Consider the following 19,222-nt stretch of genomic DNA (forward strand, 5'->3'; position numbering starts at 1 on the left):
GGCAGGACTAGTGAATAAGATGAAAGTAGCACAGAGGTAGGTTTAGATCATTCCCTAAAGGCCCTGGAAACAGGTCTTTCTTTTTTTTTTTTTTTTTTTCCCTAAACTGAATTTCTAATCTAAAGCAGGCATCGGGGATGGCTTTGAGAGGAGCGTGAAAATCCCTCCCTTGCTTTGGGGCTGTGATGATCCGCTCTCCTGCGCCAGGGCAGGTTGATATTTGGAAAGCGGGAAACTGGGGTAGGGAAGAAACCACTGATGAAGGAAGGGGAGAGTGGGAGAGAATTCTGACACTTGTGCTCACCCTTGTGTGTACCCCAGTCCTTGCTGTGACAGGGCTCTGCTGTGCTTGCCTAACCTGCTAGGCTTATCTGAGAATACAGTAAGCTGACCATTGAAAAGGACTCTTAAAAAACCACAGCACAAATATTCACAGAGATTGCCTCATTTTTGGATCTAAAGGTCTTTTGGTAAGGCGTGGGTGGGGAGAGGACTGGTAACTCTGTAATTTACCCGTTTAACCCTGGAAGAGCTTCTTGGCCACAGAGTCCCTTTAATTTAGATGAAATACTTCTAAGTGATGTGCTAAAGGAGAGGAAACTGTAACCAGTCACCCCTGATGTTCAGCGTTCAGATGGCTTCATCAAGCGGGATCAGCAAAGGACTCAGGCTTATGAGTCAGAAACCACACATCTGAGCCATCTCATACCAGTTCAGAATACTGCCAGGTGCGAGTGCTGCTTCTGAGCATTGGGGGGAATGCAGAGAAGACAGAGGCGCTGAGACTCCAGGCATTTATTTCTGCCGTTATATGGATGAGGGTTCATTTTTTTAGTTAAAAAAAAAAAAGTTGTATCAGTCCTGCCAGCCAGGTTCTTCAGAACATAATAGGAAAGTGTCTTAAGGAGGTTCTTCAAGACAGTGAAATAAAAAGAAGGGAATGTACCTTTTTACAAGCAGTTACTCCTTGTTCTAGGACTTTCCCCACTGGCTTGTATGGCTGGTTCCAAAAATGAGTGAGACTGGCCACTCAGCTTTCTTGGGTTAAATCCAGAATGCAGTCTCTCTGCATTCCTGGAAAGGAACTAGTATATCAGTTAGGAACTGCAGTTGCAGATCACATGGAGCTTTATTTCTCTCACGTAAAGTCAGCCCAGAGGTCAGCAGGACTGGACTGTACCCTCACAGTGCCCTCCGGAGCCCAGCTGCCTTCTGTCCTTCTATTCCCTTATCACAGGGCCAGGGTTGTTTGCTTGTTCATGTGCCCCAAATTCCTTTTTTTATATGCCTGGCTTCTGTTTCCACGATTGCCTCCTGGTCTCAGATGGTTCTTAAGAGTTCTGGTTACTGTGTATTCCAGACCACAGAAGAGCAAACAGAGGAGGGGACAGGCAGGAAGGGACATGTCCCCCTCCTGCAAGTTCCAAGTACTAGTTCACCTTAAGTCTTAACCCAAAGTTAGTCGCACAGTCTGTAAGGGAAGTGGTGGTTGGTTTGTTGTTGTCTGTTTCCTTAAGCTGGGCATATTACCAAGTAAGTACAGGTTCTGTTAGTATGAAATAAGAAGAGAAATCGGGTAGACAGCTGGCAGTCTCAGCCAGTCGGGTTGCTGCCTCTTGGTGCAGAGCATTTGTCTTGGGCAGAGCTTGTCCAGGCTGCTTCAGAGGTCTGAGGCCACAGATGCCCAGCTCATCCTTCATGGTGCTCCCCAGAACCAGCGCCTTCCTCAGACCACACTGCCGCTGCTGGAGTGATAAGGGTGGTCCACTGACAAAGCACCTTGTGGTAGCCATAGAAAACGACAGACCAAGTCATTTCCACAGGAGACAGTTGCTTACGCACGTGGCAGGCATTTAGAGCTTCATGGCCCTCTCCTTCAGCCCATCTGAGATACGGACCTTCCCTGATAGATGAACCTCAGACTTTGGGAGCTTCATGCTTCCAGCTTAAGCTCTGAGTGGGAGTGTTGGATGCCACATCCTTGGGGGTTTTTTTGGTTTTTTTTTTGTTTTCCACTCTGAGTCGTTGGAGAATAAGTAGTGAGAATGTATAGTAGAAAGAAGCATTTCTTGGGCATACATATATCCCTTTCTTGCTGTAAGGCATATTTTCCCACAGATGCAAGTCTGTAAATTAGTTAAGCTAGCACCTAAACACTTTATTAAATGTATAGTGCTACTGGAACCCTAAAAGGCAAGAAAGAAATCCCATGGGAAAGTGGAAGTAAATTTTTAAAAAGCAACACCTGTCTTATTGCTTTGCACTCAGTAGATGCTTAGACACTTTGTAGAATCTTACTGCAACTGGAAAGTGAGATTACTGAATTAATTTTGGCCATATTTCAGGTTAAATGGGTTTCAGTGGGCCTGTGTCAATGGGAAATGCATTCAAAATCTCAAACAACAGACATATTAAAAGGCCACTTTTTGGAAAAATGGCCTTTAGGGATCTCATCATTTATAATATATGCCAAGTTCACATCTCTCTTTTTTTCTTGCCTCCTTTCTCCCAACATTTCCTAAAGAAAATTTTCAAGTATACAGAAAAGTTGAAAGAACGGTACAGCAAACGCTCATGTCCTCACCACCTAGGTTGTACAGTTTACATTCTACTGTATTCACTTTGTCATGTGTCTGTCCATCTCTCTCTCATCCATCCATTTGAATTTTTGATGCATGAAGTAAATTGCAGTAAGCATCAGTTCGTGCTTAGGTCTTCAGTATGAGTATCAGTAACCTAGAGTTCAGGTGTTTGTTTTGTTTGTTTTTTAATAAAATTGCATAGAGTGAAACGCCCCGATCTTGAATGCAGTGTTTGATGGATTTGAGTAAATACATACTTTGTCAGGGCTTCCCTGGTGACTCAAATGGTGGTTCAGTCCCTGGGTCGGGAAGTTCCCCCGGAGAAGGAAATAGCAACCCACTCCAGTACTCTTGCCTGGGAAATCCCATGGACAGAGGAGCCTGGCGGCCTGCAGTGCATGGGGTCGCAAAGGGTCGGGCACCACTGAGCGACTGACACTTCCTTCCTTCCTTATATTCTTGTCAAGGTACAGGACTTTACCACCACACCAGAAAGTTCCCTTATGCCTTTTCTAGTCAGATCCCTTCCCCCACTTCACAAAGGTATCTTGTTCTGAGTTTTTCACCGTCAAGTAACCTCACCTGGAACCTCGTACCCATGGCCTCAGGCGACGTACTCTCTTCAGAGCAAAGCTTTCCCTCAGCACACTGTGTTTGAGAGCCACCCGCGTTGTAGTGGCCGTCCGTCGTGTGGATGTCTTTTTCCATTCTTCCTGTTGACAAACTGTTTCAAGATTGGGGCAATTATGAATAGAGCTGCTATGAACATTCTTGTGCAAGTCTTTTTCTAGTCATATGTTTTCATCCGCTCTTGAGTAGATACTGAGGAGTGGAATTGCTGGGTCATTTGGTAATTGTTCATGTTTTTTTGATAGCTAGAATCTTGTCATTGAATTGAGGGAGAACCTTGTTTATCTTCCGAGCTACTTCTTTCCTTTTACAGTCACAGATATTGAGTCGCAGAGAATAGGTGGAGAAGAGACGTCATTAGAGGCACATAGAAGATTTTCCTCTGAGTTTGTATCTCTTTACTCTGGTGATCTTTATGTTGCACCTCCTTTCTTCCCCCAGAAAGGGGGCAGGGAAATTGGGCTTCTGTCTGAAAGATCATTAACTAGTTCAGGTTTTGCTTAGGGACAATTGCCTGTTTAGATATACCCAAGTGCAATATGTTGTGTTTGTTTATTACATATGTTTCTGTGATAATCTGGATCTGATCCTGCTTCTCCTCCAGTGTACATTCCTACACGTCTTCCAGGATGATCTTTCTGGGACAGAAATCTGGTCATGCTGCCTGTTTTCTGTCAATTCTGTAGGTCCTGCGGGATAAAGTCCAGACTCTAGTTGATGCTGCGAGGGTCTTGCTCACCTCTCTTCCCTCACCTGCCACTTCCTCGCCCACCCCCTGCAGCCTGTCCTGTGTCATGTTCATTGCTATCTCCGTGCCTTTAACTCTCTTGTATTTTGTCTGGAATGCTGTTCCCGCCTTTGTCTCTGATAAATTCCTTCTCGTCCTTCAGAGTTTGGCTCATGGAAAGGGAGTCAGTTATTATTTCTTTTTTATACAGATATATCTCTGATAGCTAACTCTTACCATGCTGTTTAGTTAGGATGTCAAATTCAGTATTAGTTGAAGGCCTGGCGCGAGGCTAGACACTGAAGGTGTGGCAGTGAATAAGATGTGGTCCCTGCCTTGGAGGAGCATACCATCTGTTGGGGAGATGCACACAGCAAGACTGGTTTCAGTTCTGCGTCCACAGTATTCACAGGGCCACCAGTGCAGGGGAGCTCCCCTCCCCACAGCCTTCCAGGCGCCAGGTATTTTGAAAACTTTATCAAGTGAAACTATCTCGTGATTTTATGGGTAGTGCTAAGGAAGCTGAATGTTTTTTTAATATTCTTACTGGGTATTTTTTTTAACTCTTGAGGAAAATAATCAAGTTGTATTATAGTAGAACTAATGAGGTCACTTCCTAGTTATTAATAGCTGAGAAACTCTGGGAGACAAATTTTTTTTTTCCTGAGTCTCTAGTTTCTTACCTGTAAAGTGGGGAGAATAATAAATACATTTCAAAGGATTGTTGTGAGAATTAAATAAAGTAATACATGCAGAGCACACATAGGCACATAGTAGGTTTACAGTAAATGTTTCCTGTTTAAGTCCCCAGTCTCTAGCCCAGTGCCTGCCAGGATTCAGCAAATGTTTGCGAAGAACAGGAATGTATGTATTTTGTATATGTGTTAAAGGGGACTATATATAGATGCTTACACAGATCCATCTGTCTTGAGAAAAATGTTCGATTTGACTTGCAGCAATATTCAACTGGAGTGGCTGAGCACACACGCGTGACTCTTGTAGGGTTACCACATCCCCTGCTAGGCAGATGTCCATTATAATGAAATGTAAAAAGGGAAAGAAATAATAACAGAGACAGAGGAGTGTGATGTTATGGCTTGATTTGACAGGGCCTCCTGCTACTTCAGCTGCCAGTGCCAGGCATGGAACAGATTAATCTGTATTCCAGCACACCCCTACTGAAATCAAGATCGATCTAATTAGGATATTTTAAACATCCTGTTTGTATCTAGAGTCTTAGCAGAAAGCAGGATGTCTCTCCATCTGGGGGAGCCCAGAGGGGAGGTGGGCAGCAAGGTTTAGCAATAAAACAGAGATGGTTTTAATTTTAGAAATGAGGGAAGACCACTTCTGTGTGATTTCCTTAAAACGAAAGAGCTAATGGCCTCAAATGTTCCATGGAAACAAAGGCAGCTCTGCTGCATGGCCTGGAATTTTAAACTGGCCCTGCAGAATCTTGCCTTCACATGGGCCTGATGGTTGAAGTCCAGGGACCATTTTCTTCCTAAGAATAGAACTCTGTCTGACCCATATCACTTAACCATTTGGGCTGCTGGAAGGAGATGCAGGCTCTGAAGCTGGGTAGGCAGAGCAGCCCTGAATTTATTCCCCCGTAAGCCATGCTGGGCCAACATTTAAATGCCAGGCCATCAGAATATTGGTTAGGGTACACTTTCCATAGTCCAGTATGTCTATTTATCCTTGATCTGCACCCTCCCTGACCTTGCTAATTACCTCTTTTTTTTTTCCAACTTTTAATTTTTTTATTGGTGTACAGCTGATTAACAATGTAGTGATAGTTTCAAGTGAGCAGCAAAGGGACTCAGCCAAACATATACATGTATCCATCCAGGCTGCCACACTAATTACCTTTTAGCCCCCTTCCCTCCCCCCACACTCATCTCTTCCCAGTTCTTTGCTGGTACCCTGGGCACTCCAGCTTAGTGCCTTTGCTTTGTGCTTGTCTGTCTGCTCAGAATACCATGTTCCCAATGCTCTTCTGCTGCCTGCTTCTCTTCTTCAGGGCTCAGCCCAAGTGCCATCTTGCCTACCAGTCTCCCAGGTATCCTCGCTGGAAGACTATTTGCCTCACTAGTAGTTTCTGCCCCTTTCCCATTCACTGTCACTTTCTGTCAAGTCATTTTAGACATAATATACCTGAGTCACCTAGAGGGCAGAATTCTTGTCCAATTGTCTCAGTCCCCAGACTCTGTATCTTGTATGTTGTAGGATTCTATCTTATGAATAAATGAATCAGTGTCCATTCCTATGCCAAAGACTGTCCTGTGGCCCAGCTCAGCTGGTTAGTGCCTCCTCTTCCTTTCTGGTGAATATGATGTTCCCCTGCCTCATGGGACCAAAACTCCAACAGAGATGCAAGCAGGATTCCCCACCCCCACCCCGAAATCCAGAGTCATGGAAAGAGGAGGAAGTCGCCTTTGGAGATTGTTACTGTGCACCTTGTCACCTTCTTCCCTATTTCCACTTCCACCCCAGTCCTCACCTTGGGAGACTCGTTAATGTAAATAGTAGTCCATTTGTCCCAGGATTTGAGAATGTTGTCCAGATCTGTGCTTCAGGAATTAAATGTGCTCCTAGAACCCAAAATCCTAGCTTTGGTCTACCAACTTTACCACAGAAAACTTGGAACTGTGAGCTCACAGACGTTTCCTTGCCATATAATACACCCAGCCTTTCTCATAAGACGATGCAGAATAGCTTCTCTAGAGGGGACCATCTTCCTTCATCTCTGCAGTCCCAGTGTTTAGTACATTGCCTGGCACATAGTGGGCACTCAGAAGTTTGAGTAAAGGAGTGGTTGGTGTATGTACTACTTTGTACCCTGTGATTAGTTGTCTGTGATTATGAAACTCATAAAGGAGAACATCTTTTTCATTTCCTCGGCAGATCATGTGCTGTGTTTTCAGCTCTTGCACCGAGATCAAAAGGCAAATGATTACCATGGCAAAGTATGTTTAGTTTTATTAAAAGAGAGGACCATCTCTACTTAGATGTGCCATGTCCTTCAGCTTACTGGTAAATAGCCACCACCCACCTCAGGGCTGTCCACAGGCCTCCCAGAATCTTGTATTATTTGGCTTCTATAAAGGCAACCACACATAAAGCTCTTTATTTTAATGTATTGTGGGATTAAAGAGTCTGAATGAAGTTGGCCTTGTTCCATTTTAGGGTTAGAACAAATCTCGAGTTGTAGAAAATAGCCCTACCATCTGAGAAAGTCAAGCAATCTAAGTTCCTATTTTTCTCAGTGGGAGCTAGTTAGAATAACCCAGGCTGACTGAAACATGTTCAAAGGCCAGCATGTGATCAGGATGCAACATGGAAGGAGCAAGGTGACACTTTTGGCAGGTGCCTAGGTGAGAGAATCTCTTGTGATGCTCTTTTTCAGTGCTGCTAAGTCGCTTCAATCATGTCCTACTCTGTGCGACCCCATAGACGGCAGCCCACCAGGCTCTGCTGTCCCTGGGACTCTCCAGGCAAGAACACTGGAGTTGGAGTGGGTTGCCATTTCCTTCTCCAACGCATGAAAGTGAAAAGGGAAAGTGAAGTCGCCCAGTCATGTCCGACTCTTCGCGACCCCATGGACTGCAGCCCACCAGGCTCCTCCGTCCATGGGACTTTCCAGGCAAGGGTACCGGAGTGGGTGCCATTTTTCAGTGCCGCGGGTTTCAAACCAACGTCTGTTGAGTGTCTTCTGAGCACATGGCTCATTTGATACAATAGACTTAATAGAAGGTACAGCCCCATTTTACAAATAAGAGAGCCGAGGCTCAGAAATTAAACAATATGCCATGGATAGTTTAACCAGCTAGTGAGTGCCAGAGGCAAGATTCGAATCCGAGTCCATGTGATCCTAAATCCCCACATCAATCCTTCATTCATTCACTTGACATTTCTGGAGGAGGTCCCAGAAGTTAGTCCCGTCAGTGTCCCTCTCAGCAGTAGACACTGATAGACCTAGTTGTTTATAGGCCTGTGTGGTTGAGTAGCTCTCCTCACAGAGAGAGCTGATGTTAGCCTATTGGGATTTGAACCATTCTTCTTTAAGAATAAGGATGGGAAATGCAGTTCCATCTTACTCTCTACAAAATTGGCACACACTGTATGTAAGAGGCTGGTTAGAGTGACAGCCATGGTCTGGTTGTGCCATTCTGGAAAGACTTCTTATCTGAGTTCTTAACCCAAAGAGCCACATCCCTAAGAGATGAGAACACTCTGAAACTCCATAGAAATGTGACGTGTGTGTGTGGGTGTGTGGGTGTGAGACAATAGCATACATAAGGGTTCGTCAGATTCTCAAAAGTGTTTATCATGATTTTAAGAAGAAAAGAATGTGGTGGTGGGTAGAGGGGAGTGCCACAAATGGCAGATTTATATTTCAGTATCCTGGAAAGTGACTTTTGACCAGAAGCAATTCACATCCTTTATCAGGGCTATTGTTTCTGTACTCGAAATCCGAGAGGAATTGAACTGAAGATTTCTGATTCTCCTTTCAGCTCTGAAAATTACAGAATTCTCACTGACCCTAGAGAATCAAACTTTTACCCCCCTTGCATATACCAAGGCTTATGCCTGCATATGCACCAGAGCTTCCTTGGTGGCTCAGGTGGTGAAGAGTCCACCTGCTATGCAGGAGACCTGGGTTTGATCCCTGGTTAGGGAAGGTCCCCTGGAGAACGGAATGGCTACCCACTCCAGTATTCTTACCTGGAGAATCCCATGGACAGAGGAGCCTGGCAGGCTACAGTCCATGGGGTTGCAAAGAGTTGGACACAACTGAGTGACTTTTTTTTTTTTTTTTAATATACCCAAGGAGGCATCTAACCCATTACTATTCACTCTTGAGAGACCCTGAAGAGTTGATCTGGGGGAAGAATGGGCCAGAGCCACCCCTCTAAAGCAGTTTCACTAATTAGTGTGTGAGGCAGCCACATTGTCCAACTGTTGAGCAAGACACCCAGCAGGCAGGGACTCACATGGGCGTACAGTTTCAGTGCTGGCTCTCTAATACTCCACCAGGATCTCTGCCTCCTTACCTCGTGACTTCAAAGTGTAGATTTGCTTGGGCTTCCCCTCTCTGGAGCCTTGTGGATTCCTTTAGAGTGTGTGTGTGTGTGTGTGTGTGTGTGTGTGTGTACGCATATGTTCTTCTCTTCCTGGGCCCTGCCGTAGAGATTGTTCTCTGCAATGGGAGCCACCACATCTGCCCTGTCTGTGTTGACAGCTCCATAGCCATCCTTCACCCCCATTTTATCCTGTCGAAATGACAGAGCAGCTGAGCGGTGTTGGCCAGCAGATAAACCTGTTATCTCCCCTGCTTTCTGTGCCAGCAGCTCTTCCCATCTCCTCTGTCCATGAAAAATTGACACCACCTTGGGCTGAAATCTGTTCCTAGGGAAGCTACATTTATTAGTGGCTAATGAAACCATGTGTGTGTGTTTGTGCTCACGTACAGGCACAAAACTTGGAGTGGATGAAGTATTTTCCTATCTGGCAGGCACCAGTGACCTCCAGCCAGCCACAAAACTCAGAGAAAGAGAGAGACAGAAAGAACATAGGCAGATTCAGGTCTCCTGAGATGAGCAACCTGTCCTTTACTTAAAAATCCCAAGCAAACATGTATATGTCATTTGTTCTTAGTGTACCACTGTGATTGGTCAGGATGTCTCCTGCTCCAGGCTGGAATGAGTTATGGAAATGTATGTTAATATTATCTAGTTCCAGAAAAAAATGATTCTTCTGTTTATTACATTTTCTTCTGTGAAAATTACAGCTCCTGATACTTTCTCTGTGCCACCAGCACCCCCCACCTCATTTTATTGAGACATACAAAGAACATTCTCTTGGGAATTCCTTGACCATCCAGTGGTTCAGTTCAGTTCAGTTTAGTCGCTTAGTTGTGTCTGACTTTTTGTGACGCCATGGACTGCAGCACGCCAGGCCTCCCTGTCCATCACCAACTCCTGGAGTCTACCTAAACTCACATCCATTGAGTCAGTGATGCCATCCAACCATCTCATCCTTTGTCGTCCCCTTCTCCTCCCACCTTCAGTCTTTACCATCGTCAGGGTCTTTTCTAGTGAGTCAGTTCTTTGCATCAGGTGGCCAAAGTATTGGAGTTTCAGCCTCAATATCAGTCCTTCCAATGAACACTCAGGACTGATCTCCTTTAGGATGGATTGGTTGGATCTCCTTGCAGTCCAAGGGACTCTCAAAAGTCTTCTCCAACACCACAGTTCAAAAGCATCAACTCTTTGGTGCTCAGCTTTCCTTATAGTCCAACTCTCACATCCATACATGACTACTGGAAAAACCATAGCCTTGACTAGACGGATCTTTGTTGGCAAAGTAATGTCTCTGCTTTTTACTATGCTGTCTAGGTTGGTCATAACTTCTCTTCCAAGGAGTAAGTGTCTTTTAATTTCATGGCTGCAGTCACCATCTGCAGTGATTTTGGAGCCCAAAAAAATAAAGTCTGCCACTGTTTCCACTGTTTCCCCATCTATTTCCCATGAAGTGATGGGCCCAGATGCCATGATCTTAGTTTTCTGAATGTTGAGCTTTAACCCATGTTTTTCACTCTCCTCTTTCACTTCATGAAGAGGTTCTTCAGTTCTTCACTTTTTGCCGTAAGGGTGGTGTCATCTGCATATCTGAGGTTATTGGTATATCTCCCAGCAATCTTGATTCCAGCTTGTGCTTCATCCAGCCCAGTGTTTTTCATGATGTATTCTGCATATAATTTAAATAAGCAGGGTGACGATATACAGCCTTGACGTACTCCTTTTCCTATTTGGAACCAGTCTGTTGTTCCATGTCCAGTTCTAACTGTTGCTTCCTGACCTGCATACAGATTTCTCAAGAAGCAGGTCAGGTGGTCTGGTATTCCCGTCTCTTGAAGAATTTTCCACAGTTTGTTGTGATCCACACAGTCAAAGGCTTTGGCGTAGTCAATAAAGCAGAAATAGATGTTTTTCTGGAACTCTCTTGCTTTTTCAGTGATCCAGCAGATGTTGGCAATTTGATCTCTGGTTCCTCTACCTTTTCTAAATCCAGCTTGAACATCTGAAAGTTCACAGTTCACGGAACTGTTGAAGCCTAGCTTGGAGAATTTTGAGCATTATTTTGCTAGCATGTGAGATGAGTGCAATTGTGCAGTAGTTTGGACATTCTTTGGCATTGCCTTTCTTTGGGATTGGAATGAAAACTGACCTTTTTCAGTCCTGTGGCCACCGCTGAGTTTCCCAAATTTGCTGACATATTGAGTGCAGCACTTTCATAGCATCATCTTTTAGGATTTGAAATAGCTCAACTGGAATTCCATCACCTCCACTAGCTTTGTTTGTAGTGATGCTTCCTAAGGCCCACTTGACTTCACATTCCAGGATGTCTGGCTCTAGGTAAGTGATCACACCATTGTGATTATCTGGGTCGTGAAGATCTTTTTTGTACAGTTCTTCTGTGTATTCTTGCCACCTCTTCTTAATATCTTCTGCTTCTGTTAGGTCCCTCCCATTTCTGTCCTTTACTGAGCCAATCTTTGCATGAAATGTTCCCTTGGTATCTCTAATTTTCTTGAAGAGATCTCTAGTCTTTCCCATTCTATTGTTTTCCTTTATTTCTTTACATTGATCACTGAGGAAAGCTTTCTTATCTCTCCTTGCTATTCTTTGGAACTTAGGATTCCGCGAACTGGGCCCCGAATTTGATTCCTGGTCAGAGAACTAAGATCCTGCAGGCCGCTTGGCCCAGCCAAAAAAAGGAACTTTTTCTTACACTTCCTCATCCATCTTAATCAGGAAGATGAAACAAGGGAATTATTGAGAAGTTCTGGTTCAGTATTTTATAGAACTGCTCCATTCTTTATTTGGACTCTATTAGAAGTTGCTTCTGGAAAGAGTGATTCAGTAAAAGAGAAAAGAGGGATTGTTGGTCATATCTTACCTCCATATGGCCTTTCACTTCATTTTCCTCTCGTTTGAATTGCTGAGTTTTTCTTCATCCACATTTGCATAGTGCCTATCTTTTGGACTCAGTGAGCCCCCCATGAAGCACATTTTGGGCTTTTCTGATCTTATTTTCCTTCTTTAAAAGCTTTGGATTACCTTTTACATGTGGGAAGCATGTAACCTATTAGGAAAAGCTTACATTTTGGAGTCAGACAACGTGAGCTCAAATCTAAGCTCCCACCACTCTCTGAAGGATATGACCTTAAGTAAGTTGATTAACCGCACTGACAGTTGGATTCTGCATTATAATACAGAAATGGGAGTAGTACCTTTCTCATAGCTTACTAGTAAAGATTCATTGAAAATATTGTATACAGATTCAATCCTGCTGTTATAGATACACAATCAACTGGTGACAGTTATTATTGTACCCTGCTTACTTTTACTTTCAGATAGGATTTTGAAGCAATTTACAGCAAAACAATGTGGCGATGCTAAATCTTGGCTTTGAGTAAGAATTTGTCAAGACAGATGTCAAACTAGGGGAAATATTTGCAGTGTAAAAGACAAAAGGGTAATATTCTTAATTCATAAAGAGCTCATAGAAATCAAAATTGGCAAAGGATGTAAGGCCAGGCAGTTCACACTGAGAGCAATACAAATGGTCAGTAAACATCAGAAAAGGAGTTTGACCTTATTCATAACAAGAACAAAAACGTGCTAATCAAAAGAAGATTCCATTTTTTACCTACCAGGTTGTCACAATTTCTAAGTTGGATAATATCCAATATGAGAGAGGATATGAGAAAACCGATAACTCTTTTACAATATGTATATAAAAGCATGTTTCCACTCTCACTGTGTATATGTGATATATGTGTATGTTCATGTTACACAGCACATACCTACATGCACATACTGGTTAGTTAACTTACTTAATGTCAGGTTCTTGAGCAAGTGGTGGGCGCTTAGATTTAAACCATGCTGTCTGACTCCAAAATGTAAGCTTTTCCTACTAAGTTGCATGCTTCCCACACAATAAGGGTAATCATCAAAGTTTTTTATATATATACAATGCATACATATACATACATACACATACTGAGAGTGAAAGTCAATTGGTACAATCTTCTTGGAAGACTATTTGTCAGTGTCTTTCAAAAAAAATTTTTTTTTCTGAGTTTCTGTCCTTTATTTAATATAGGCAAATCTATATACCTCAGTTGAATTGGCCTGGTAATAGTTTGGGCTTCTTTTTGAACTATTTTGTAGACCAAGTTATCTCCAGCTTCTAGGAAACAATATATACAGTAAAAACAGACCAGTAGGTTTCTGTCTTCAGTATCCCCTTCCTCCACCCAGCCCCCACCGCACCCCTGTGCATGTAGAAGTGATGTCTCTTCCTGCTGTAATAGCAAGGGCCCTAGGTCAGTCCATCTGTGCTTTCTTTTAGTTTTTCAACATTATGTATGTCAGTAACTTTTGACTCACCCACAGCCAGTGCTAGGTCCATGCAAAAGTTTTCCATGCCAGAAATAAAGGTGTAAGTGTCAGAATATGTGTTCATGGATGTTCACTGTGGCATTATTTCTAACAGCAAAGACGAAACAACCCAAAACTGGAAACCATGTAAAATAACCACGATTGGGGACATTAGTTAAATTATGATATAAGTTAAGTGAAATTCTGCATAACCATTTAAAGTAAAAAATGTGTTGATATGGAAAGGTATAGAAGAGAAGACCTGTGTGTGTGTATGTATGTATGTATATACATTTTTCCCCTCCCCTGTAAATATACTCACAATACTTAGTAGTTTTTTGTCATTTGGAAGAGATGAACAGGGTAGTGAGAGGAGTAGGTGGGGAAATGTATTAGTACATGCTCAGTGAATAATTGTTAAGGACATTTATACCTTTTTGTATAGTTTGGTTTTTAACCATAACTATATAATCATTAATGATGCATCCATCGCTTTGATTTTAAAAATTCATTGGTGGAGGACAGAAGGAATCAATAGTAAAGCAGTTGTAAAAAATTGATTCCTGTGGTTGAACATAGACTCATCTTTGAGCTTCCTGATAGCCAAGGCAAAGCAGGAACTCAGGTAAATAAAAAATTCACCAGGAAAGAGAAATATTTTCCTGATCTTGGCCCCTGAAAGGAATCTAGCAGCCAAGGATTGAGCTAAACTCTTATCTCATATTGTCTGTCTCCAGCTTAAAATTCACTTGTGGATTTTTGTGACTTTTTTCTCCAGACTCTTCCCCACCTGACTGGCCTCGCCTCCCTCGTGTGTATACAGCACTCCATCCAAACTGGCCTTTGCGTGTATTGCTCCTTCTTCCTGAGTGCTCTATCTTCTCTGCCTAGTTGTCAGCCTTGACTTTTTTGTTGCGTTTGCTTTTATGATTTTCAGTTGTCCTTACCTCCAGTGGGAATCCCTCTAGGTCCGCTATGCCTCACCTGTGCTCCTCACATCCCCTCTGCCCGCCTTAGCGATGAAGCTTGGCGCACTGCACTGTAGTTCTTGTTTTGTTTTCCCCACGAAATAAGCACCTCCTTAAGGTTAGGGATGCTGTGTTGTTTGGAAGCTCTGATCACCAAGTGCTTGTCAAGCACAGAGAGAAGTGGTCAGTGAATGACGGAGTGAGTCATCTGAAGTTGGAGTTCTACCTCTTTCACCAGTTAGCCGTGTGGACAAGTCACTTCTCTCTGGGCCTCGATTTTTCTACCAGTACAATAAGAGATTTGGCCCAGATAATCTGTGAGCTCTCTCTGGCTGATCTTTTTTTTTCCTTCCTCTATGGTTGTCAGATTGTCATACATATACATATACACATACATGGAGGTTGTTACCAGTTGTCACGCTGAGTAATTTCAAAGTTTCAGAACTAAGCTTGTTAAAATTCACTGCTTTTATTATGACCTGTCCCACATCTGTTCACCAGCTGAAGAGATCAGAGCCACATCCGCTTGTTTGGCCCAAGATTACAGAACTGATTATTCCCCCCCCCCCCCGGCCCCGCCCCATCTTCCTTCCTCTAATCTTTTCCCCTTGACATACACAGAAGTTGTTTGTGGTTTTTTTCCCTGCCATGAGCCTCCAAAGACATCGTTTCTTGTTCTACTTTGTCACCCTGAGCTGAGCCGTCTTGGTTCACTGTCCTTACCTTAGGTTCAGGATGTTTTTTCTCATCTTGCCCCACTCCTGTTCCCTTCCCCTTCCTTTTGTTCAGGATGGAGATTAAAGCACCTCAATCCCAGCTTCATGACAAAAGTTAGCAGAAGGATATTGGGGTGACCCTGGAGTCACCTTGAGAAGCTGTTTAATACCTCTCTGTACAGCATATTTTACGAAAAACTTTATACTTAAAAAAGTGAATCTACTGATTAGAGAGATCTTTTATTCAAACTCATGGCTCCCTAGGAAAAAGTCATCCACTCATTCCCAAATGCAAAGTATCTTTAAGGACCATTTTGTAACTGATGAGTATATTACCAACGCAGAGGTGCTCTTACTCTGAACCTGGAATAGCCACTGTGTCCAAAAGGTAAAAGCTATACAAAGGCATTTGAAAAATACCCAGAATTCAAGAGTGGTTTGTTTGGTTCTCCACACCTCCCACCACTACCACCAAAAATTTGCACTGAAAACCTGTCTTCTTCCCATTCATTCAGCAAGTATTTCTGAAACACCTACTATGTGCCAGGCATTGTTGTGGGGCCAGGGATATATCAATGAACAAAGCAGACTAAAATCCCTTCCTTCAGGGAGCTTATATTCTAGTTGAAGGGCAGCAGTAAAAAAACAAATAAATTGTACACCATGTTAGAAGATAATGCATGCTGAAGAGAAAAATAAAGCAGATAAGACTTGGAAATAGGCAGCATTGGGGCTTTTCATTTTTAAATAGGGTGGTCAAAGAAAAGCCTCATTGAGAAGAGGACAGTTGAGGAGGACTGGATCTGAGGACTGAGCCATGCAGATATTCTGGTGAGGAGTATCTCATGCAGGGAAACAGTAAGCACAGAGGCCCCAGGACAGGAGTATGTCTGACATTAGAAAACAGCATTTAGTCTGAGTGAGTTGGGGCCCAGTAGAGGGTTTACACAGAGCAATGATAGAGTGTGACTTTGTTTTAACTGATCGTTCTATGGAGATCAAGGCAAACGGGGCAAGGGTGGATGCAGAGTCCCACAAGCAGGCTGTTGTTGAGTATTCCCAGCAAGAGATAATGGTGCTGTGCGCCAGAGTTATGAAGGGGTGGGCGGCCAGCAGTGAGAAGAGATGGAGTTCTGGATGTAATTTGAAGGTACAGCTGACAAGGTTTCTGCGGGGCATGTGAGAAAGGGGAGAATCAGGGGTATCACCACTGTGTTTCACTTGAGAAACTGGAGAGCATGGTTGCCATTAACTCAGTGGTGTAAGACTGTGGGCACAGGTCTAAGGAGAAAGGTCAGGAGCTTGGTTTTGGACATGTTCAGTTTAAAGGACCTGTTAGACAACCAAGTGGAGAGAGCAGGTAGACAGATGAATGCACGAACCTGTATTCAGAGAACAGAACTGACCTGCAGAGTTTGGGAGTAGTCAGCACGTAAGTGGCGCAGTGGTAAAGAATCCGCCTGCCAACGCAAGAGACATAAGAGAGGCGGGTTCAATCCTGAGTCAGGAAGATCCCCTGGAGTAGGAAGTGGCAATCCACTCCAATATTATTGCCTAGGAAAATCCCATGGACAGAGGAGCCTGGCAGGCTATAGTTTGTGGGGTCACAGGAAGTTGGACACAACTGGGCACACACACATGCAACTGGTCTTTAAAGCTATGGGGCTAGATGGGATGCCCAGGAAGGTGAATGCAGCTGGAAGAAGGTGAATAACTCTAGCACTAGGAGATTGGGGAAATGAAGTAGTGAGGAATGCTTCTGATATAAGTGATGGAAAAAAACAAATACAAAATTGTATCTGTACTACCATAAGAATTCTCGCTTGTGACTTGACTAATCAGATGACTTTTTGAGAACTCAAAGTAACTTTGGCATACGAATGTGTTCTTCGCTCAGTTTTCAAAACAGAATATGTTGCCCACACTGTAGGTATTTTATTTAAAAATAAACGTTTCTCTGCCATCTCCTTTTCAAGGTCATTATTCTTGATTTTTAAAGAAAAGAACCTCTTAACAGCTGAAACCTGTAATATACCCTTCAATCACCTTCTTCTGCCCAGGCTAGAATAATAGTATCTCATAATAGAAGCCCATAGGTTATATGAACTGAAAAAAAAGCAGTTATCGTTTTGAAGTACTTACTATCCAGCTGTCTTTAAACAGGTAAGGATTATAGCTGCACCAGAATATAAGTGATAGCTCTGGGACCCCATCATATTCCTGATTTAATTCTGGGATATTTGCTCAGGGAAAGTTTTAAGATAATTTGAGAATATGATAGAACGTGTCTTATTTGTTCATCGCGTGCTCCCCTCATGGTTAGTATTCATACACTGTTCATAGGTTATTTCTGTAAATGGGGGGATTAGTTTGAGGTTCTGTTGTGGACAATAGAACTCAGTTAATTCCAGGCAGAACAGAAATTCTAACTTAGTTTGGATTCAGTTGCTCTAGTTGTCCTTGGGGATGTAATCCCCTTTGAATAGATTTCTTGCGCTGTCTGTGAAAATCAGTTTAGTTTTCCATTGACACAGTTTAGGTTCTTGTCTTATTAATCAATAGCAGCAGTCAGGGAAGGCCTACTTATTCCTCCTTCAATAGAACCAGATCAGGCTTGAAGAGAGGTAATAATTACTGCTCTGATCACAGCATGTTTTCTTTTCTCCTTCCCAACCCAGAGCATGTCTGTTCGATCCTCGCTTCCCTCCTGCGGAACCTGAGAGGGCAGCAGCGGACCCGGCTTCTGAATAAATTCACTGAAAATGACAGTGAGAAGGTAGGCGCTTGGTGGACTATAAGATGGGGCCAGGACCCAATGGGAGAAAAGGGCTGTCCCCAATGCGATCTGACGAGTGCTGGGTAGAGTGATCCTGCCCTAAAATGTTTTTGCCAGCATCTGGGCCCCATTGCTCTGGGTCTCAGAGGGTTTTCTGGCTGTCTTGCCTCTCATTTCCAAATGCAATTTCCCCAACCCCAAATATTTTGAAACCACTTCTGTACGCACTAATGTACCATTACGGATCATTAGGACAAGGAGGAAAAGACTAAGTCAGTGCTTTAAAAATTCGTAACATGCAGTGAAACCATTTGCTTCCATATAAGTAGCAGAAATAAATGCAACTGTTGTCTGAAAAAAAAAAAGGCCATCAGATTAGGACAGAGAACATCTTAGCAGTCATGTCACCCTGGTGACATCATCTAATGTCTATGTGTTAGTTTCCTCATCTTTAAAATTAGGATTGCTCTCTATCTTCCCTGCCTACCTTATCAGGTTTTTCTAATGTTTAAGGAAATAGTGGATATGAGAATACTTTGTAAACTGAAACCTGTAAGATTTCAGGGTCTTCCTTGTTAACCAGGGAAGGTGTGGGCACAGTCTCCTGTCTGATGCCATGTTGAAGCAACATCTATTGTTAATACCAGCCCATGGGTAAACAGGCTTCCCAGGTGGCTCAGTGATAAAGAATCCACCTGCCAATACGGGAGACACAAGAGATGCTGTTTCAGTCCCTGGGCAGGAAGATCCCCTGGAGGAGGAAATGGCAACCCACAGTATTCTTGCCAGGAGAATCCCATGGACAGAGGAGCCTGGTGGGCTACAGACCATGGGGTCGCAAAGAGTTGGACACAGCTAAGTGACGGAGTGCTCGCACGTGCACATGGACACACACGCACACACACACACACACACACAGCACACACTGGGTAAATTCCAGGGTTACCAACAACCGTGGTGGTGCCAACCCAGTAAAAAGAGGTAAGAAGTCTAGGCTAGCTTCACAGTCTTCCTTCAATCTCTTGGAAGTCTAAGGGGAAAAAAATCAGAAACTTTTTCAAACCTACTGAGTGTTCATTGGGCATATTTGAAGCGACTTTTGCGAAGTTTGAAACTGGTTTTTAGGTTACTGCCAAGCAAAAGTCAGGGCTTTTTTTAAGTTGCTGAAGGAGTTTTTCTTGCACTTTGTTCTCACTCAAAAGCAACTAAAGAGATTTTACTCAGACCTTTTTAAAAAAAAGATCAGCTCTGGGGCAGAATCTGAACATGAAAGGTTTCAGTTCGAAAAAAAGAAGTTTCAGTAAAGTTCTGAGTGAATATCAAGTATGTAACTTCAAGCTCCTCTTCTTTGCAAGAAGGGACTTGAATTTT

At 43.2% G+C, this 19,222-nt stretch overlaps 1 protein-coding gene across 1 annotated transcript in view; it reads left to right on the top strand.

Moving 5' to 3' along the window:
- The window catches only part of CTNNBL1 (catenin beta like 1), a 159,619-nt gene that overhangs the window by 113,378 nt on the left and 27,019 nt on the right, over positions 1–19,222 (top strand). Inside the window, exon 12 of the mRNA XM_020892118.2 lies at positions 17,754–17,851. Coding sequence (XP_020747777.1) covers positions 17,754–17,851 — 98 coding nt within the window. The remainder of the gene's footprint in view (positions 1–17,753; positions 17,852–19,222) is intronic.

This window comes from Odocoileus virginianus, chromosome 9 (assembly GCF_023699985.2).
Source record: "Odocoileus virginianus isolate 20LAN1187 ecotype Illinois chromosome 9, Ovbor_1.2, whole genome shotgun sequence".
In the NCBI taxonomy this organism is placed as follows: Eukaryota; Metazoa; Chordata; class Mammalia; order Artiodactyla; family Cervidae; genus Odocoileus; species Odocoileus virginianus.